The 22582-nt window shown below is 40.0% G+C and overlaps 1 protein-coding gene across 2 annotated transcripts in view; it reads right to left on the bottom strand.

The window, feature by feature from the left end:
* The window catches only part of SHB (SH2 domain containing adaptor protein B), a 348241-nt gene that overhangs the window by 217830 nt on the left and 107829 nt on the right, over positions 1-22582 (bottom strand). For both annotated transcript variants that reach the window (XM_021004560.2, XM_021004561.2), the window contains exon 2: positions 16464-16584. In XM_021004560.2, coding sequence (XP_020860219.1) covers positions 16464-16584 — 121 coding nt within the window. The remainder of the gene's footprint in view (positions 1-16463; positions 16585-22582) is intronic.

The raw sequence follows: 22582 nt of genomic DNA on the forward strand, positions 1-22582 counted from the left end.
CACTGAAGGGCAAAGGGAGGAAATAGGGACTTTTGGGGGTCTCGGGAAGAGGGAGAGTCTCCCTGAAGCTCATGCCTCAATGACACAGGGAGACATATGGAGCTGTGCCATGGAAAAGAAGGAACTAGTGGTGGTGGTTTCCATCCATTCCTTGATTTGGGGCTGGAAATGCCAGCAAGCTTTGGTGAAGGCTTTATAGCAGACATGAGAACGTGGTATTTTGTTAAAAGTTGTCCCATTAAAGAAAAAGGGTCTTTTCTTTAACCTCGCTAAGCCAGGATAGAAATAGCCAGGATGGGGTGGAGATTCCTTCAGTCTCTGCTGTTCATATTTAATGAACGTCACAATTCCTTCTAGTGACCTGTCACATCTTTTCTGTACGTAAAGGGGCAGTGCCCTAGAGGACAAGAATTGATAGGAAATGAAACACTTCAATATTTTAAAAAGGCAATTAAAAATTAATTGCTTGCATGATGAAAATTACAGAGGTGTTTTAAATTGTTGCTTGTGTAAAAGATGACACATCAAAAATACATAAAAGGGCATTTCAGAAGAAGAAAAAATAAACCAGAAATCTCACCTAATGTGGGGCCCAATGTTGAGGACCAATTAGTGATTCATTCCTCAGCTATATCTTTGCACTTTCTCTAAAAGTATGTTGCAGGAAGCAAGCCATGAGCTAGGTTTTCCTCACTACTGATGGTCTTACATTAATGAGGTTCCATTAATAATAGCAATTACACCTAAGATCATAGACGTCAGAGTTGGAAAAGACTTTTAAAAGTCCTTGAGTCCAACTCCTTCATTTTGCAGATGAGTAAACTGAGGTTCTGGTTACTTGCTCAGGGTCACACAGTCAGGAAATATTCAGTGTGGGGTTCAAACCAGGTCTTCTTGACCCAGGTACAGGACTCTATCTACACACCATGCTGAACTGTAAGCTTTCCAGCTGAGCTGAATGTTAGATGAAGTTTAAAGAGTACTATCTAGGAGATACTGCCATCTCTGAATATTTCATTAGAGCTCTCTAGGTCCCTCTGTGAGGCAGCTGTCAGTATTTTGTAAGTAGCCATAGGATATAGGATTGGGTGGCATGAAGAGTAGGTAGAGAAGAAGGTCTTAACACATGGACACCTGTAGCAAGAAGCCTACAGTTTACTTAAGGCAGATAATTCCCACCTGAAAGGTCAGACTAATAAAATGAATCATGATCTGTCTTTTTCTTTTAAATTAATTTTTTTTTGGGGGGCTAGGCAATGGGGTTAAGTGACTTGCCCAGGGTCACAAAGCTAGTGTTATGTGCCTGAAGCCAGATTTGAACTCAGGTCCTCCTGAATCCAGGGCCAGTGCTCTATCCACTGGGCCACCTAGCTGCTCCTAAATTAATTTTTAAAAATTGATTAAGTTATCCTATTCTGCTCTGGCTGAAGCATGGGCCTCTCATGGGCCTGATCTCACTCTGATCCATGAGGGAATTTTGATTTGCTCTGAATCCAACCTGGGCCAGTTTGCCTCTCCTTAGACAATTTGGTTTCCTCCTCTCCCCCACCCCCACAATGGCTCACCATTATTAATGCGGAACTTAATGTGGACAGTAGACTGGCTCAACCAGAGCTCCTGAGCTCAAGAGATTATGGGCCTTGGCCTCCCCATTAGCCAGATTACAAGCATGCCAGGCCATGATCTGTCTTAAAGAGTAAGAAACAGAGAAGGAGAAAATGAGATGAGACAGGAAGATGACAAAGGGAAGCAAAAGAGGAAAAGAAAAGGAAAAGGAAAATCAATTTCTCATTTAGGAAAATAATGTTGGCACCATTAAGAAGAAGCTTCCAGCCCAAGACTCTCATTCAAAGTGAGTTTCAAAGTGACACTGGGGCGGGGCCTGCTGAAATGGGGCTGGGCCTGTGACCAATCCCAGTAATTGTGTTACAGTGTATAATGGACCAGTTCCACTCTGTTAATCCTTCCCTGTGGAAACAAATCTTTAGGATGTAAATAAAGGAAGTGTGTGATAGTTTAGTGGTGATGAAGACCAATGAATTAAGAACAGTCCATGCAGTGTTGCAATGGGTTCAAGAAGAGTCAGATATGGCTGAAAAAAATGAATGCCAGCTTCTTGGGGGCATTCTATGGGGGGATGGCAATACATGTAAAAAGAGAACTGAATACAGGATAATTTGAAGGGGTAGAAAACACTGACAGGGAGTTGACAAAAGGTTTTGTTGTTTTTCAGTCATTTTTTTCAGTCATGTCTGACTGTTCTTGACCCCATTTGGGGTTTTCTAGGCAAAGATGCCATATCCTTCTCCAGCTCATTTTACAGATGTGGAAACTGAGGCAAACAGGGGCAAAATGACTTGCCCAGGATCACACAAATAGTGTCTGAGGACAGATTTGAACTCAGGAAGATGAGTCTTCCTGACTCCAGGCCCCACACTCTATCCACTGAGCTACCTACCTGTTCAGAAAAGGTTTCCTGGGACCAAATACCAAAACAGATAAAGTCTAAAAGTGTCATTTCCCTGGAGCAAAACTGGGTTGCCAACTATTAAACTGGATGCTTTTGCTATACATGGGAAATCTGTTTCTCATGCCAATCATATATCCATATTTCCCCCTAATATTTGCCAAAGTAAGATGTTAAAAGGAACAACTTTCTTTATCCAAATATCTCTACAGATTTGCATGTTTCAAGAACCCCCTCATTTTGACGACAAAGAAACTGAGGCCCAGAGAGAAGAGGTCAATTCCTCAAGGTTTCAGACCTTGAAAATCAGAACTAGATTTAGACAAGAGGAGAACTCAGGGCTCCTGCTCCCAAGCCTGTGTCCTACTGTACCATGTTACCACTCATGACCACCTCATGAAAGTACAGGTTTGAGTACTGAAAAAAAAAAAACACAACTTCGTCAAAAATTAAGTTTCTGGAAAAAACTCAGACTTTTCTGTCTGAGCCAACAGATAGATCATATTTGTACTTTGCAGTTTACCAGACACTTTACTCATGACAATCTTGTGATAGAGGCAATTCAACTATTGTTGTCCCTATTTTACCGATGAGGAAACTCGGCCTGAAAGAAATGAAGTGCTTTATCTGGCTTGAAACAGTTGAAGCAATCTCCTTACTCCAAAACCAGGACTCTTTCTGGGGCACCCTGCCAAAATTCTCTTAAAAAGGCCTGAGACAGAAACAGAAGGAGTTTGTAATACAATAGAAAAATAAATCACACAAAGTTCTGATCTTAGCTGATGACAGCTGTTTTTTGTTTTGTTTTGTTTTTAGAATTTCCTTAAAATGTATTATGTCTAAGTGAAAGGACAATTAAAAATGAGTGAAAAGCTGTGGACTTGGTGACAAATTCAGAAGATTTACAGCAAAATCCATGCTGTAGCCAAGGGGGAACTTTCAAAAGAAGGAACAAGTCTGGGCATATGACATTAGCTGTAAACTACAATCATAGCTACCAACCAGGAATGCATTCATTACCTTGCAGTGTTGAGAAGCTGATCATGACCTACCCCCTTTTTCACAACCTGGAAAGACCAGTAAGGCAAACTAAGCATTTGTTTTATCCTGTGCTTTGAAACACTTTTGACATAATTGTGGCCTGAGCATTTGAGAGTCTCCACCTAGAACAGATAATTAAATCTTGTGGCTCAACTCACGAGGTGTGAGTGCAAAAGGTATTCTGCTAGGCTCATTTGCATACGTCTAATGTAATTTTAAGAGAAGCTGAGCCCTGCCTGTGTTTTGTGCAACCAAGCCCTTGAAAATGAGGGCCAATGTTTTTATGAATGAACTATCCTATACATGGCAAATAAAAACTCAATATAACATGTAGCATCAAGCTTATGAATTAAAATGGTAATAGCTAGTTTATTAATCACAGCACTAATTTGACCACATTGGACACACTCTATATTTTAAGATTACTTTTTCTTATTTAATAGACTAACCAAAAGTTTTAAAAGCAAATCTCTAATAAGTAAGTGTTAATGGGACTGAGGGTTATAATTTGGGCCTTGTGTACAAATTAACAACTCATCTCAGTGAAAATCTCCATATAACATTTGATGACATTGATTTGTCCATTCAATACATATTTACTGACTGCCTACTGTGTGCAAAGATAACACTGTTTAAAGAAGAGATTTTTGGAGCCCTGCTATCTGCAGATGGTGAGTTATGTAGTCAGCATTTAGTTTTCATACAATAGATTTTGGGTTCCTTTCTGAAATTTCACGGAAGGGAATCTGATTTGTTGTACACTTTTTTTCTTCATTCAATTTCTTTTCTTTTTTAAAGTCAAGAGCATTTAAAAAATTTTTTATTAGTTTATTTTGATTTATCAACAATCACTTCCATATGCTTTTGAGTTGAAAATTTTTCTCCCCCTTCCTCCCCCCCCACCCTCCCCAAGACGGCGCACAATCTGATATAGGCTTTTACATTTACATTCCTATTAAACATATTTTCACATTAGTGAAGTTGTAAGTAAAAATTAAAACCAACAGGAGGAACCATCAGAAAGAGGAAACAAAACTCAACAGAAGAGAAAAAAAATGAAAGCGATTCAACTTCCATAGTTCTTTCTTTGGATGTGGATAGCATTTTCCATCACAAGGCCTCTGGAGATGTCTTAGATCCTTGTAATGCTGAGAAGGGGTAAGTTTATCAATATTAGTGATCACATAACGTGGCTGTTATTGTGTACAAAGTTCTCTTGGTTCTGCTCACTTCACTCAGCATCAGACCATATAAGTCTTTCCAGGTTTTTCTGAAGTCAACCTGTTCATCATTTCTTATAGCACAATGGTATTTCACTACATTCACATACCACAACTTGTTCAGCCATTCCCCACTTGATGGGCATCCTCTCAATTTCCAATTCTTTGCCACCACAAAAAGAGCTGCTATGAATATTTTCGTACATGTGGGTCCCTTTCCCATCTGTTTGATCAAGCCAAGTGCATTTTAAAAAGAAATTTATACTACAGTGAAGGTTCTTCCACAAGAAAACAGATGACACTGTCAAAATGACATCAACTATGTGATTGTTCCTCAAGTTTTACTGTTTGATATATATATATGTTGAATCAGTCAGCAAGTAATTTAGTAAGCACCCACTATGGACTAGGCATTGTGCTGAGCTCCAAGTTGGAGGCTACCCTGCCCCATTCTGGCTATAAGACCACGGGTGAGCCCTTTAATCTCTTGGTGCTCTGGGTAATTCTCTAAGACTAACAATTGTGGAAATTGTGCCCTCCTATCCAGGAGATCACTATACTAATGAAATCACAAGACAATCCATCAATAAACCATTTATTAAGCACAAACTCTGTGCACACTGCGATCAGTGCTGGGGATATCAAAAGAGGCAAAAGATGGTCCCTGTCCCCAACCCTACTAGGCAACATGATGCATAGGAGGGTCCAGTGAATTAGGAGATAGGAGACCTGGGTGCTAGTTTCACTTCTATCCATGAGCAGGAGTATGACCTTGGGTAGCAAACCACAACCCCTCTGGACTTCATAGTTTCTTAATCTGTAAAATGGGGACAATAATACTTGACCTCCCTATCCTACAAGGTGTTTGTAAGGATCCACATATGAAGGTGCTTTGCAAAGCATAAAGTGCTATAGACACTATGAAAGGCTGTTATATATACTGAGCATCACAGTATAGTTATCGATTACTTAGTAAACTCCAATGGCTACTGAGTATTTCTATGATCAAATATCAACTCCTCTGTTTGGCATTTGAAGTCCTTCACATCCTGATTGTAGTCTGCCTTTCCAGTGTTATTATGTATTACTGCTCTGCATGTACTCTGGGAATACAGTACTCTGACTTTCTTGCTGTTCCTTAGACATGACAGTCCATCTTCTTTGTACTTTTGCATCATCTACCATATCATGCCTAGGATGCACTCTCTCTTCAGCTCCAACTCTGAGAATCCCTAATTACCTTTGAAGCTTAGCTCAAAAGTCACTTCATACATGAAGCCTTTCCTGATCCCCCTAGCTAACAGTGTCTCCCATCACCAAATTACCTTGTACTAATTACATATATTTGGCAAATACTTCTATGCATATATGTTAGCAGTTTCTATAGAATCTAAGTTTCTTAAGGGCAGAAACTGTTTCATTGTCTCTGCATCCCCAGAACCTAGCACAGGGCCTGACTTATATTGTTCATTAGGTTTTTTTTAGTCGTGTCCGACTCTTTATGACCCTTTTTGGGGTTTTCTTGGCAAAGACACTACAGTGGTATACCATTTTTTTTTCTCCAGCTCAATTTACAGATGAGAAAACTGAGGCAAATAGGGCTAAGAAACTTGCCTGGGATCACACAGCTAATGTCTGTCTGAGGTGGGATTTGAACTCAGGAAGGGGAGTCTTTCTGACTCTAGACCCATCCACTGTGCCGCTGACACAGTCAGCAGTAATTTTTTTAAAATTATCATTATCATCATTATTTCATCTCTTCTCATTTTTTTTTTGGATGGAGTTCAGAGAGAAACTATCCTGCAACAAGCTGCTATAATTTGCAAACTGTAGGATGAATGGATAAAATAACTTCTTTTTTATAACTGAAAAGTGTTGAGATGTGAACTTATCTTCTGTAAACTCACTGAAAGCATCTTTAGGAAAACAGAGATGATATATTTCATCATGTTTTTACAACATTTATATTTCTTTTCCAAGATGTCTACAGTTTGAAAATTTTTCCTTCAGTGTGGCTTGGAGATTATGAGTATCTATTAAAAACATTGTTCTTAAAATTTTGTGGATCAGCATTGTATCCAGGAGACTGTGGGCAGTCCCTTAATTTGTGACATTGGATCAGTACCAGTACATCTTCATTTGTTGAATCCCCTAGGACATGGTGAAGCCTACATTTCTGGCGTATTGCCTTCTAATTTAGATAGTTGTTTTCTGAGGTATATTTTTAGCCACAAGGTCAGCCTTACTATGTATGTGCCTTTGTTGTTCAGTCTTTTCAATCGGGTCCACCTCTTTGTGACCCCATTTGGGATTTTCTTGGCAAAAAGTCGTTTGCCATTTTCTTCTCCAGCTTGTTTTACAGATGAGGAAACTGAGGCAAACAGGGTTAAATGACTTGCCCAGGATCACACAGCTGTAAGTGTCTAAGGCCAGATTTGAACTTGGGAAGATGAGTTGTCCTGACTCTAGGCCCAGCACTCTATCCACTATGCCACCTAGCTGCCCCCACTGTAAGTAGGAGCTAAAGTTTTGGAGCCAGTAGAGATGTGTTGTACCTTGCATAATCTGTCCTGATCAATAAAATTAAGTTCCTGGTGCAGCTGGGTGGCTCAGGGGATAGAGCACCCGGCCCTGGATTTAGAAGGACCTGAGTTCAAATGTGGTCTCAGACACATAACACTTACTAGCTGTGTGACCCTGGGCAAGTCACTTAACCCCATCGCCTAGCCAAAAAAATAAAATAAAATAAAATTAGGTTCCTTAAGGATAACTCACCTATCTACAACCTCTAATGGCAATAATCTAATCTTGAGTTGCCACCATAAACCCTTTTGTTTCTATATGCAAATCCACGTTTGTCTGACACTCCTTTGCCAACATATTGGTTATTTCAGGTGGCGGTGGCTTGCAGAGGAACTTCTGATAACATAGCTGGATCTCCGCCACCTCCTATGCTCTAACTGGAGGTAAACAACTTTTGGTTACGTTTGGCAAACCAAAAGACAAAAAAGAGAGGATCATTCATTGGATTTGCAGTGTAAAACTATCTATATTTTAGAAGAAACACAAACATCAAAAGCCTGCCATTGTTACTCATGATCAAACACATGCTGCAGTCTCATGGAAACTTCAGGAAAAACACCCAAATGTATAAGTCGTCACTACCTCTTTCCCTTCACCCCACCAGCAGACTTCACTGTCAGTCATCTTTAATCATTACTTCTCTCTTTACATTTCCCTCATTACTCACAGACACTTATTTCAGGTCAGATTGCTGATTTTTTATATACTGATTCTAATTTTTCAAATGCAATCTGAGGGCCTATTGACACCAAGTACCTCTATTTATGCAACCACTTATAATGTCAAACACAAAGAATTTTGACTTTGAAAAGAAACTTACAACAAGAAAAAATCCAAGCAAAAGAGCCTGATTTTGGTCCCAATATCCCTAATAACTAAACAATCCACACAATGTTTGGGTAAACATCCTTTGTCCTAGGAATGGACACAGTCGCTGCCTTTAAAAAGGAATTTGGAAAATGGCGTGAGAAGAATTTGATCAACCAATAACGATTTTTTTGGGGAGAAGATAGAAGTTTTGTCTGTCACAATGAAATCAATCATCTACAAATTTTTCCCATGTAATGATTCATCTAAATAAAAAAACCCCTTATTTTAGATAATTCCACATGGCTAGCAGTCTGCTTAAATCCAAAGTGTACAGGGGCACAGTAGATAGAGCTCTGGCCTTGGAGTCAGGAGGACCTGAGTTCAAATCCAGCCCCAGATTTGACACTTACTAGCTGTGGGACCCTGGGCAAGTCACTTAACCCAAATTGCCTCGCCAAAAAACAAAACCCAAAAACAAAAAACAACAGTGTACAGTAAGAGATGAGGCAAACACTCTAAAAGGATTATCAGCAATGGCAAACCTATCACAAAATATTAGTCTCCCTCCAAGATATTCCTCTAGTCCAGGGGTCAGCACACTACATTTTAAAATAGAATAAAACTATTTAGAAATGTAAAAACCATTCTTTGCTCAAGGGCCATACAAAAAGGGGGCAGCAGTACTGACCCTTGGGAGCCCCTTCAAGCTTCCCAATGTTAGTTTATGCCACACAGTTTTTAAAAACCTAGCCTTCAGATTCTCTCATACACATTCTAGTTATACCAGGAATGATAAAATACTGCCACTGGGATACCAGAAACCCTCAGCCTCTGCTGCACTCATGTAGTCTGGGAGCACAGTTCCCAGAAATGAGACAAAGAGGGGAAAGGATTAGAATCTGTGCTCTAGTCCACTTTTCTTACTAAGGAATATTTGAGGTATATCCCAAAAGCAGCTCTAGGTAATACAGGAGTTGGGGCATTGTTAAAAGTGTGTATAAAAACGATAAGGTAAATAAATAGCTATTGAACAAGATAGTATCAGAATAAGATTTAGATTTCTGGACAACAATTTAAAATAATAGAACAGCATCATGGCCAGGGATGGAGTGCCTCTAACAAGAATTAGTCAAAAAAAAAGTATTTACTTGGATTTTTATAAATATAACATAAAGGGATTTAAACTGAAAAAGAAGTAGGAGGCAGAAACTATGTATATCTAACTAGACTATGTACCGTATAAAGTAGCAACAATGCAGGAAAGGATAGAAGCAGCGATGTTCAGAAATTTATAGGAGGCGAGAGACAAGAATAGAGCCAGCAATAACATCCCTGGCCTGCAATGCTAACATGCAAATGCATAAAGTATAGATGCCAAATACCTCCTGGATAACATTAAGACTTAGTGGGATGGGGCAGAGGGCTGCAATATGGCTCTGGAAGGAGGAACTTTACATGAAAGGAAAAAGATGGATAATGGGGTGATGGAGTAGGATAGCAATGTCTGTTCAGTCGTTTTTTAGTCACATCTGACTCTTTGTGACCCCATTTGGAGTTTTCTTGCCAAAGATACTGGAGTGGTTTACTGGGCCCTTCTCCAGCTCATTTTACAGATGAGGAAATGGAGGCAAACAGGGTTAAATGACTTGCCCAGGGTCACACAGCCAGTAAGTGTGTGAGGGCAGACTTGAACTCATGAGTCTTCACGAATCCAGGCCCAGCACTCTGTGCACTACGGCACCCCCTAACTGCCCCACTGATAGTCTAGGTGCTTACTTATCCTTAATCTCAGTTTTGCCTCCAAAATGAGGGTGGACTATTGAGGGTCCCTTCCATCTCTCAACCTATCATCTCTATGAAAGCAGTCTTCAAGGGTTTGAAGGGTTATCATGTGGAAGAAGGATTAAACATGTTCTTTTTGAGCCTAAAGAGCAGAACTAGAAATAATAGGTAGAAGTTATAAAATGGGTAGATTTTAGGGTCAACGTAAGGTAAAATTTCTTAACTATTAAAATTATTTAAAAGAGGGCTGTTGGGGCAGCTAGGTGGTACAATGGATATAGTACCAGCCCTAGAGTCAGGAAGATCTGAGTTCAAATGTGGCCTCAGACACTTACTAGCTGTGTGACCCTGGGCAAGTCACTTAACCCTGACTGCCTCAAAAAAAAAAAAGGAAGGCTGTTAACCCTTTTCTGTGTCATGGAACCCTTTGACAGTCAGTGAAGTCTGCGAACCACCTTCTCATAAAGTCTTTTTTTTTTTGCTTTATTCCTGTATTTATTTATTTTTTTAAATTAATTAATTTATTTTTAGTTTTCAACATTCACTTCCATAAGATTTTTGAGTTCCAAATTTTCTCCTCATCTCTCCCCTCCCCCAATCCCAAGATTGCATGCAACTTGATATAGGCTGTGCATATACATTCATATTGAACATATTTTCACATTAGCCACGTTGTAAAGAAAAATTAGAATCAATGGGACAAACCATGAGAAAGAAGAAAAAACAAAAAAGAAAAAGAAAAAAAGAAAGAGAGAGAGAGCAAATAATATGCTTTGATCTGCATTCAGACTCCATAGTTCTTTCTCTGGATGTAGACAGCATTTTCCATCATGAGTCCTTTGGAGTTGTCTTAGATCCTTGCATTACTAAGAAGAGATGAGTCTATCAAAGTTAGTCATCTCACACTGCAACTGTTACTGTGCACAACATTCTCCTGGTTCTGCTCACTTCACTCAGCATCAGACCATATATGTCTTTTCAGGTTTTTCTGAAGTCTGCCTGTTCATCATTTCTTAGAGCACAATAATATTCCAACTTGTTTGGCCATTCCCCAATTGATAGGCATCCCCTCAATTTCCAATTCTTTGACACCACAGAAAGAGCAGCTATAAATATTTTTGTATGGGCGGGTCTTTTCCCCTAAAGTCTTTTTTTTTAAATAATCAAATTTTAAATAATCAAAGGAAAGGTATAAGTGTGTGTGTGTGTGTGTGTGTGTGTGTGTCTGTCTGTCTGTCTGTCTATGGCACTGTGCTAAGTGCTTTTTACAACTATTATCTCATTTGGTCACTTGAAGGAAATGCTCAGATTTCAGCTGGAGAAGAGTGAAACCAAGACATCATTTTTCCCCCCATTCCAGTTCAGGCACCCCTTCAAATCTACCCAAGGTACCCTTCCGTGGATCCCATGGGAAGAATCCCTGATCTAATGGGATGCCTCATCAGGTGATAGGTTCTCCCTCCCTCAAGGTCTTCAGGCAAAGACTGACTAGACATTTGTCTAGTATGGTATAGATTGGTGGTTCTCAAACATTTTGGTCTTAGGACCCCCTTCACACTCTGAAAAATTAGAGGACCTCAACAAGCTTTTGTTTATGTGGGTTATATTATTAATACTGATCACATCAGAAATGAAAACTGCTAAATTTTTAAATAAGCATTAATTTATTTAAAAATAACAATAATTCTGTGTTAACATAAATAACATTCTAATGAAAAATAACCATATTTTCCAAAATTAAAAAAGAATTTTGTGACACTGTTTTACATAGTTTTGAAAATCTCCTTAATGTCTGGCTTAATAGAAACCAGCTGGATTCTCACATCAGCTTTTGAATTCAATCAGTTGGGAAATGTTTTGGTTGAAGTATAACAAGAAAATAAAGCCTCACACGGACATGTAGTTAGAAAAGGGAATATCTCAGGCAAATGATATTGTAGTATTATTACAAAATGAGTTTTGACTTTGTGGACTCTCTGAAACAGTCTTGGGGACCTTCAGGGGTTCATGGACCAATGCTTTGAGAAGCTACTGATGTACAGTATACATTTTCCAAAAGGATTCCTTTTCAGATACAGATTAGACTGGGTGGCCTTTGAGGTCCCTTCTAACTCTGAAATTCGGTGGTTGCCCTTACGGCACTATCCTTATCTACAATAATCCTTTCCATCACTTTGCTTTCCCTAATCCTCAACCTGGAATGTAATTCCCATTCCTATCCACCAACTCAAGTCCCATACATACATTTTTCAAACGTTTCCTCCATGAAGCCTTCCCTGATATCTTTCCCTTCTCTGAATTCCCGCAACAATTAGGTTTTCTTTTGAACACATCATTTATCATTGCTGATAAATTATCTTTTATTATTTTCTACTTTATCTCCCTGGCTAGTTCATTATGTTCCTCCAGTGACTGTTACATTTAATTATCCTGTGGCACTGACAGTTAGCATAATGCTAGGTGGCCAGCAAATGCTTAATTAATAAATATTTGATTCTGGGCTTTTAAGTGTATGAGGAAAGTGCAACATCCAGAATTGCTGAGTCAGCACAAAAGCATCACACTTGTGGATCTTTGTTCCACAGCTGTTCACATGAAAGTTCATATCTCAGTCCACTTTGTTGATTTGTTTTCTTTGGGACTTTCTTTTTGGAAGAAGGCCTGAGAGTCAATGTGCAGGGGTTTTGCCCCCCGGTCTTAAGGCTAAACTCTTTTTGTTCCTTCCTTGTCATCACATTATTCATCAGAAATGAGAACCTTAAACACAGTCCCTATGAATAAAACCAGAAGCAGTTAAAAAAAAAAAGGTCTTTATATAGTTCAGAGAGAGGCCTATTTAAATAAATGAGAGCACAGAATTTCTTTTAGTGGCTGCTACTGCTGTCCCTGCTTATTAATCCAGAATTTGAACTGTCAGTAACCGAGGGGGACATGAAGATCCAGCAGAATCGTTTTACTCAGCTTTGCTAGTTACCATCATATTTCTGAATTACAAATTGCATTAACTTGAATTGCACATAAACAAAACAGAAACAATAAAAGGTAGTTCTGAATCAGAAACATGTTTTCTCTGGTTTATTTTTAATGGCACTATCTCAAGGCAGAAAGGACAATCAATATAAATCCTCCACCTTCCCATGGGTCAATAACAAATAATACAATGATAGCAACCATCGTCGGCCCTATTTTATATATATAGCTTTCAATTCATTCACTCTTATAGAAAAAGGGTATGTTCTGAAGATAATTTCAGGGTCATCAAGAGGGACAGAAGCTGTTAACAGTTTTTCATGGATCAGGTACAAAAACACCTGCCAATATTTTAAAAAGAAAACTCAATGAACTCAACCTGACTGACATAATCTAGAAAGCAGAGCAGCCAACTGAATATATTTTATCAGAAGTCTCACTACCAAGAAATCTCCATCTCGGGTCTTCTGCCAACCAGATCTGATGCAGACAGGGACAAGCTAAAAATAGCCACTGTACTGCAGCTGGAACAGAAATCACAGCTTCCCTCCTTTGCAGATGCAGGATCGGAGAGTTAAAAATTTGAGGGTATGAGAGAGAAAATGTGTATGCATGTGTGAGAAACAGAGTGAGAAAAAGAGAGAAGTGGGAGAGAAGAGAGGAGAAGGGAGAGGGGGGGGAGAGGAGAGAAAGAGAAGAGGAAGAGGGATCTGGGAATCATGTGCATTAAAATGATACCCATGGAAGCTAATGAGAGCACCCACTGAGATTATATAGTGGAGGGAAAAAAAAAAGAGTCTGGAACAGAGCCTTGAGGGAAATCTATGGAAGAGGAATCATCAAAGGAGACTGAGAAGGAGTGGTCAGACAGGTAGGAGGAGAACCAGGAGAAAACAATGTTATGAAAAACAGAGGAGAGAGAGAGAGAGAGAGAGAGAGAGAGAGAGAGAGAGAGAGAGAGAGAGAGAGAGAGAGAGAGAGAGAGAGAGGGAGAGAGAGAAAGCAGGAAGGAAACAAGAAGGAAAGATACCAGGATATGCCTTGTTTCCCACAACTTCACATAATCTCCCTGCTGATCACTCCCAATCCCAAGAATGAGGCCCCCAGGTATTGCCCATCATTGTCATCATCTTATCATGTCCTGCACCTCTGAACATCATAAATTGTCCATTCCCTCCACGAGGAGGGTGCAGGCAACAAGGGAGAGGAAAGGACAGACTTAGGCATTTGGCCATGACTAACTTACCACTAGGTAGAGTGCCGGCTTCCTAGACCACAAACCAAAGTCTCCTAACCCTCCTTTCAAATTCCTGGCCAGCACTCACTTTGACAACCACAAATTTTTAACCAATTTCACATGACAAACTGTGCCAAGTAACTGGAGCTACAATGGGGGCTGGTTCTATAATTCTGGAGAGTCTGAATCCTGATCAGCCCAGGAAACAACAGCTTCCATGGCTATGAGGGCCTTGAAGCCTCAGTTGCTGTTGTTTGGTCATTTCAGTCATGTCCAACCCTCTGTGATCCCATCTGGGGTTTTATTGGCAAAGACACCGGAGCAGTTTTCCATTTCCTTTTCCAGATCATTTTACAGATGAAGAAACTGAGGCAAAGAGAGTTAAGGTGACAGCTGGTAATTGAGGCCAAATTTGAACTGAGGGAGATGAATTTTCCTGATTCCAGGCCTGGATGGAGTCACTGTCCACTGAGCCACCCAGCTGCCCCCAATATGGCTCATTAAAGTCCTCCTCTCCAAAAGGCCCAGTGAAGCAGGGTTTCTCTGCTCTATGAAAGGGTGGATGGATCCTGAGATGAGGAACTGGTATTATATATAATTTTTTTTAATCTTCTGTACTTAACTCAACACTTTCAGGATTTGGTACGGACAATCTCTCCATGGACACAAATTACAGATCTTCAGTGATGTAGTCGATAGTTTCAGGAGTTGCTGCTATGGCCAAAAACAACTCCCCACCTGCTGGCCAACTCTCCAGTGATGGAGCTTCCCTTACCTTAGGCTAGCCAGGCTGGTTCTCAGACATACAGTTCATCACCGGGCACATATTCAAAGTCTTTTCAGTCTGGGAGGACCTGTCAGAGCTTGTGGCCCACTGGCAGAGGCTTGGAGAGCTCTGCATCAGCCTCCTCACTAGGATAAGCCTTCGGCTCTGGACTTTTGGGGAAGCTTTATCTAGCATAAAATAAAACTACAGAAAGACAGTTTCAGTGGTGGTGTCATGAACAGACAGCATTAAAGTGAGGAAAGTCATAGGATCTTAGGTTTAGTGCCGGAAGGGGGCTTAGAGGTCAAGTTTAATCCCCTATGTTACTGATGAGAAAACTGAGGCTTGTACGGATAAGTGATTTGCTCAGGGTAAAACACTACGGTTAAGTACATAAAGGTAGAATTTGAATTTGGGCCTTCGTGGCCCAACCCTTCCTGGGTTCAAATCCTGCCTCTGACACATACTTGCTGTGTGAACTTGGGCGAGTCACTTAACACTCCCAGTGACCAAAGGAACTCTCTAAGTTTCTAAATTAACACATAAATTCCCTATTTATATCCACAGAGATTTATATCAGGAGTTCCCCACACCAAGAAGTCCAAACAAAGAAAAAAGTATTTAAAACAAATTTTTTACATTCATCTAAATAGCATCATTAGCTTTCAGTTATCCGATGAGAAACAAAAGTAAACTTTCCTTAAATATTAAAAGACTGTCTAGGAGGGCTCCTAGCTATTGCTCAGTTTCTAAGCCCGGGCTTCTCAATACATATTCACCTTTTCCCAATTACTCCTCAAAGAAGTTGGTTTCCAAAGGGTAAAATTAAAATCAGGAGGATGGAAATCAGTATTTTCAAAGGATGTCTGAATAAAAATCTGATTTTTGTGAATCAATCTCTCCCTTCCACCGTACTTCATTAAAAATTCAGCTCTTTCTTAGGTGATATCACAACTGGTTACTGCAGAAGTCATAAAATTAAGTTTCTATAAAGATAAACTTACTTCATTATCAATACTTTGGATAAAACAACATGACAGGTAAAAAGAAAAAAAAGCATTCCAGAATAGTATTCCAAGAAATAGAGTATCCAAAGAAAGCCTCCAGAGTCATAGAAATTTGGGGGGGGGGAAAAAAGGCACACAGAGAGACCTGGGCACACACCAAAAACAAGAGAAACCAAGGAACAAATTTTTTTTTTGTGCCTTAGAAACATATTACAGCTTCCTAAATCTCTACCAAATTACTTCAATGTGTTCTGCTAACATTTAAGTATCACCCCCTACCCCCATTACTGGAAAACTATAGTAAGTGGGAAAACCTTCTGAGTTGCTTACTAAAGCCTTTCCTTCCCCCTCTTTTCTCTGACCCAAGTCCTCTGTTTTTTTTCCTCCAGAACACACTCACAATTGAAGAAGGGCCATCACTGACTTTCCTTAGGAGATGCCAAATCAAATAGCCTCATCTGAAACGTGCCACCTGCTCCAAATCTTGCACTTGCACACATGTACACCCATCAACTCATCCACTTCTACCCTGCAGCTTGAGGTCTGATTTCTTTATCTGCAGGTCGCTGGCCATTCTTACCCGTCATGATCCTCTGGGCTTCATAGGGCTCCATGTAGCCAGTGCTTTCCCCCTTTCCTGCTTTATTCTTCAGCTCGCTCTTGGCATCAAAGGGATCTGAATAATCGTCTGCAATGATAACCTGAAATGAGAAAAATTTCACTCATGTTATTGCCACTGTTTATCTATTTGAAAACCAAAGGTTGGGCCCCAAAGCATCAGTTAGTAGAGTGCCAAAATACTGAATAAAGCAAGAGAGTCCCCAGAAGTACGTTTCCTAGTGATTCTAAAACATACTTTCCTTACTGAACCACAGAGATCCCCCAAATGCACAAATTCCTCCCTGAAGATAATTATTGAACAATATTCTTTTATCTCTCCCCCCCTTCCAATCTGGAATGCAATTATCTCTTGGGTTAGCAGAAAGCAATTTAGTTAGATAGTGTCCTTTTGTGAGAGATGGCCTATAGTGCAGTTTCCTCAGGCCTAAGCCCTGAGTTGAGTTTCACCTTTCTCAAAAATCCTATGTTTGCTTCTACTGGGTATTAATTGCCGCATTTAGATTATACGTCTCGAGTACCCAGCCAATGGGGGAAAGAGGTAAGAGAGTGGGAGGGGGCCATGAGTTAGGGCTATAAAATGTTGCTTCTCATAGCCGGCGGAATAAAGACCTTTTCTGATTTCTGATTCAGACTCCAAACTTTTGATTTTGGTGGTCACTGCCCCACACACTTTGAAGGACGTGTTAGCAAAGAACTAGAAACATAGTGGGTACCCATTAAAAACTAAGGGGTAGCTCAAAATAGTGTATTAGTGCTAGGGAAAATTATTATGCCATAAGAAATGACAAATATAAGGACTTCAGAGAAGCATGGGAAGATATGTATGAACTGATACGTAGTAAACTAAGACCAGTTCAAAGAATCCGAATACACTTTAATGACACGAATAACGATCTCGTTAAAAGAAAGTCAAATTCTGTAACCACCATTCATATTCCTTCTCCTCCCAACAGCTTTCATTTCCCGACAGATGATGAAACAAGGACCACTGGCCTGTGGACCAGTTCTCATGGACAGCAATCTCAGATTGGAATCAGGGAGCCTGGAATTTAAATCTTGGCTCTCTTACTTACTTTTTGTGTGACCTCAGGCAAATTCCTTAATGTTCCTGGACTTTAGTGTTCCTCCTCTGTAAAGTTTGGGAGTTGGTTTAAATGACTTTTGGGTTCTCCCAGCCCTAAAATTATGATCCTAAGATGTAGCCAATGAGAAAACAGGAATGCCTCAGATGACAGATAATGAAATATTGCCCTCTTCTCACCAGACAGGCAGGTGACTACGGGAGCAGAAAGTCTTATTCACCACTGGATTCTTTGTACTTCTTTCTCCAGTGCCTGGAATATAACAGCTGCTTGTTGGCTGATTAAAAATACTGCTGACTGATTCAGTCATTGTCAGACTTAGTCACTGTAAAAGGTGTGTTTGCTTAACTTTTTTTTTTCTTCAAAATGGAGGGGGGAGAGAGTCGATTACTCAAATGACAGATTTTAAAACAAAAGTCATCAATAAAATTCGTTAAAAAAATAATAAAATGAAATTACTCAGGGCAGCTAGGTGGTGCAGTGGATAGAGCACTGGCCCTGGAATCAACAGGACCCGAGTTAAAATTTGACCTCAGACACTTACTAGCTGTGTGACCCTGGGCAAGTCACTTAACCCTGATTGCCTCCAAAAAAAGAAAGAAAGATTTATCAAGTTTACAAACTGTTCTGCCTTTCCATGTTCTCAAGAGCATATTTAAATACACATTCATCTACACAATACATACATATAGAGACAATCACTACAGATGAAGTCCTGTAATATTTTTGGAATAAGACCTCTGTAGTCTCTAAACTGGAGGGTAGCCTCCTCTCACCCAAAACACAGCTTTAAGCATCATGTTTATCAGGAAACCAAGAGCATTAATAAGACAAGAAACAAACCTTCTTACAACTCTGACCCTTTTTGTCTCACCTGCCTCAGAATTCTTTCTATCTTTGAAGGAAGATGACAAGAGCCAAGTTAGAAAGTGATGGGGAAAAAAACCACTACTTGTGGTCCTGAGGGCTGCTACCAACCAGGAGCACTCAGGAAGGTCTGCCAAGATTCCACTTGAACGGGAAAAGCTCCTGCCGACAGAAACTTTACTGCCAGTGTCCCCCTTTGCTAAGGGCGGCCTTCTCTGTGGGGATTAGAGAGTGGATCCTGGGCCAGGTTTTCATCCCATCCTTCTTATAGTATAACCTCTAGTTACATAGGATAGGAAAACAGTATTCTCACCCTTACCCCCTGTAAGACGTGTGATTCACAACTGCAGCTTAAAGCTTAGATTAAGATCTAGAAAAGCTCATTTCTCTATCACAATGGGGCAAAATGGGGTTTTTTCCCCCCTAAGTTATAAGAGAAATCTTTTAACTCTTCAGTTATAGGGTCACCTTCTGTTACTGAAAAATAAGGTTTAAAAGTTGACATCCTCTTCACCCACATTCAATTCAGTAAGCATTGGTCCAGTGCCTATACTATACAATAATAGAGGCAATATGGGATAGAGAAGAGACGGAAGACCTAATAGACCTGAAAAACTAGGTTTGAATCTTGGCTATGACCCTGGGCAAGCCATTTATTGACTCAGGATCCCAGACAGTTCTCAATGAATGAATGAAATACATGAAAATTCATTTATTAAGCGGTTACTATGTGCAAAGACTACAAATTATAGAGGAGTTGCCAATCTGTACTAATGGAAGGAGTTTCCACATTGGGAATTTTCAAGACCAATTTGGGGCAGAGGCTGAAAAATGTGGAAGTCATTGTGCATACACAGAAAAACATTTCCTGTCCTTGTGGAGTTTACCTTCTTGGGGGGAGGGGAAAGGGGAATGCAGCACTAAACAGGTAATATAATTTAGGGAGAGAGAGGGAAGGAGGGAGGGGGAGAGCGAGGAAGAAAAAGGGAGAGAGAGTAAAAGGGAGGGAGAGAAGGAGAGAGGAGATATGGAGAGGAGAAAGAGGGAGAGAGAAGGAAGAGAGTGAGGGGTAAAAGAGAGGGAGAGAAGAAGAGGGAAGGGGAGAGATAGGGAGGGAGGAAAGAGAGGAAGAGAAAGAGGGAGGGGGAGAGACAGAAAGAGAGAGACCTAACCAAGAAATAGGGAGATAAGGAAAGGCTGGTAGGAGGTGGCACCTAAGCTAAGCCCTGAAGGTAGTTTGGGGATTTGTAAATGGACAAGGGCGAAGAGCAGGGAGGGGAAAAAAGGACCCTTTGTTTTACTTAACCACTGCAATGAATGGCTTGTTATTGCAGCTTTCCTAGTGAACTCCATGACAAAGACCACAGGTTGTCTGTCAGTAATTTATGCAGGCGCTGTAATCAGCAGTCCTGTCAGAGGGTGTCAGCGCTGGGTGCACTTCACACAAAGACAACAATGTGCATCAGGCAGCAGTAATTTCTCCTCAGAACAAGAGCAGGTTTCTCAGTAAAAGCCCCAGAGCTAAAACACCATCCATTTACTTTCCTGATGCCGCCTTGTCAAGAACTGATGGATAGCATCTTGGGCTCCCTGCTATGCTCCGATTCCAGATGCTGACACCGTAATAGTCTCCTTTCTTTAAAATAACAGCACTAAAATGACATGAAACAGCAAAGGAGCCTAATGTGGATAATGTCTTTTATTTGATATTTCTACTTTGCCATTTGCAGAAAACATTAGGGGGAAAATTATACATGTGAACTGCTGTCAAACAGGATAATATCAGATGCTGATCTGGTTTAAATACAATGGTAACATCTTTCAAAGTTCAAGAGACCAGAAGGCAGAATGGATAAAATAATAAACTTTCTCTCTGAGATTTGATCTCATTTCTCCTTTTGCTCTTCCTGTCTGTTTCATACATACAACAGTATCATCAAGCCAAGTTAACATGCATTTATTAAGTGCCTCCTATATGCTGGGTATTGTGCTGAGGATGCAAAGAAAGAAAGAAAAAACAATCCCTGCCCTCCAGGAGCTCACAGTCTAAAGGAGAAGATAATGTGCAAACAGTTGCATATAAATAAAAAATATATGGGATAAACTGTAGATAGGCATGAAGGTTAATAAAGAAGATAGTAGAGGCTTCTTGTCAAAGGGGTGGACTTTAGCTAAATCTTGAAGGAAGTCAGGGAATCTGCGAAATAGAGATGTGGAGGGAAAATGAAGAAAGAGGACAAGTATTTTTTAAAGGGAAAAAAATGTCATTTATCAGGACAGCATTGGGAAACCAGAGAGGAAAATTTTGGTTATATTCAGTCAAAACCAATATATCTGCTAAAATATGAAGCGCTGCATAATTTGAAAATACTGAAGCTTGCAGAGTATAAATTTAAGCCTTTGTTCATTTTCCCCCCTTTACAAGAGACCCAGGGAGTCAGGTTATATAACATGTTCAACCTGTATCTCCTAATTAGAATTCGATCTACAGAACAGAGCTGTCATAGAGGCTCTAGTTGCCTCTGGTCCTGATTTCACTTTAAATAAGAGTTTACAAATTTGTAGGCTCTATAAAGCAGCTGGACTTCACTGACACATGGTTTCACTTACACCTGCTGACATCTGCAAATCCTTTCATTTAAAAAAAAATAGTTTGGATTTTTTTTTTAATAGTTGAAGAGCTCCTAAAAATAGATTTAAATGAGTTTGTTTCTGAACTTTTAAGTGGCACGTTACAGTCAAGAATGATCTTAAAATCTCACCAGATATTAAATTAAATTTCATTTTAGCTGCCTTTTAAAAGAATAGCTTCCTGGGTTTAAATGTAATCAGCAGCTTGAAAAGCTTAGTAAAAGCTGAGGTAAGTAAGCTTTCTACTTACTTGGGCTGGGTACCATTTCCAAGGTGTTGCACATACCAATAAATGACAAGTGCAAACTGATCACTGTCCAGTTCTGTTTGTGGTGATGTTTGGTGGCAGGAGCCTTATTTACATGAGGCTGATAAGTGGCTATGGATCCTTTTCTTCCAAGTGATAGAAAATCACACTACCGTCTCATGATGTCAGCTTTGGTTCCCACCATACTTTGTTTTAAATCCTCTAGATAAGCTGTATAGAATAAACTGAATCTCCAAAGTCAATCAAGGAATTTGACCAACAGAAAGCCAGAAATTCTCTTTTTCCCACTTTTTAACAAATGAAAGGTATCGGTGGTAAAACTCCTGTAATCCCTGTCATCAATGTTGAGGTAGTGGATTACCTGAACTGAAGTTTTAAATTGCCTCGGCCAAAAATCCACTGGGTGTCAGAAATAGGTTTGGCACCAATATGATAAGCACCCTGGAGTGGAGGCTACCTGATTGCCTAAGGAGGGACAAGAAAAATGGAGCAGATCAAAGCTTCTGTGCCTATTGGTAGGGGAACTGGGGTAGCGAGTGTGCTGCCCTTCCAGCCTGGGTGAGACAGTCTCAAAAAACAAACAATTCTCTGTCCAAACGCCAAAAACCAAAACCAAAACCACAAGGAGAAGGCACACAAAAGTTACCTTTCCAAAGAACACCTAGAGGACTAGCTTTACTAACACTTTCACAAGCAAAATATTTCCTGCTGGGAAGGTGGGACATTCTAATCAAAAGCCACTTCTATTTTAAGGGCACAGACATTCATTAAGCTTACCTCTTTACAATCTGATTTAGATTAAGAATATCTGCCTCTTTGCTTCTCTAAAAATGGCAATTAAATTCTTTGTACCTCTGAACAGTGTTTATCAATTTCCACATTTCACCTCTTATTAAGTATGACTGGATAAGTATGCTTATAGTTCAGATGAGAAAGGGATGGAGTTGTGAGGAGCAGAATGCAGCTAATGCATAATAGTGGGAGAGCCAGAAGGTAATTTTGTGTGTGGGGAGCAGTGGTGGTGGTGGAAGTATTGTGGATAGTGAGGGAGGAGGCTGTTTAGCAAGGCCAGATAAAAGAAAATAGAAAGATACAGACAAATATACTGAGGGTTAATTTAATTTAATTTTTTAAGGGAAAGCCTGTTTTAAGGAACGGAGTAATCAGTCACCAAAATGGTGTGAAAGGAGGAGGACAAGGAAGGTCCCCCAGGCCAGTTATATCCTCTAC

The sequence above is a fragment of the Phascolarctos cinereus genome, unplaced genomic scaffold (assembly GCF_003287225.1).
Source record: "Phascolarctos cinereus isolate Bilbo 61053 unplaced genomic scaffold, phaCin_HiC Scaffold_4;HRSCAF=312, whole genome shotgun sequence".
In the NCBI taxonomy this organism is placed as follows: domain Eukaryota; kingdom Metazoa; phylum Chordata; class Mammalia; order Diprotodontia; family Phascolarctidae; genus Phascolarctos; species Phascolarctos cinereus.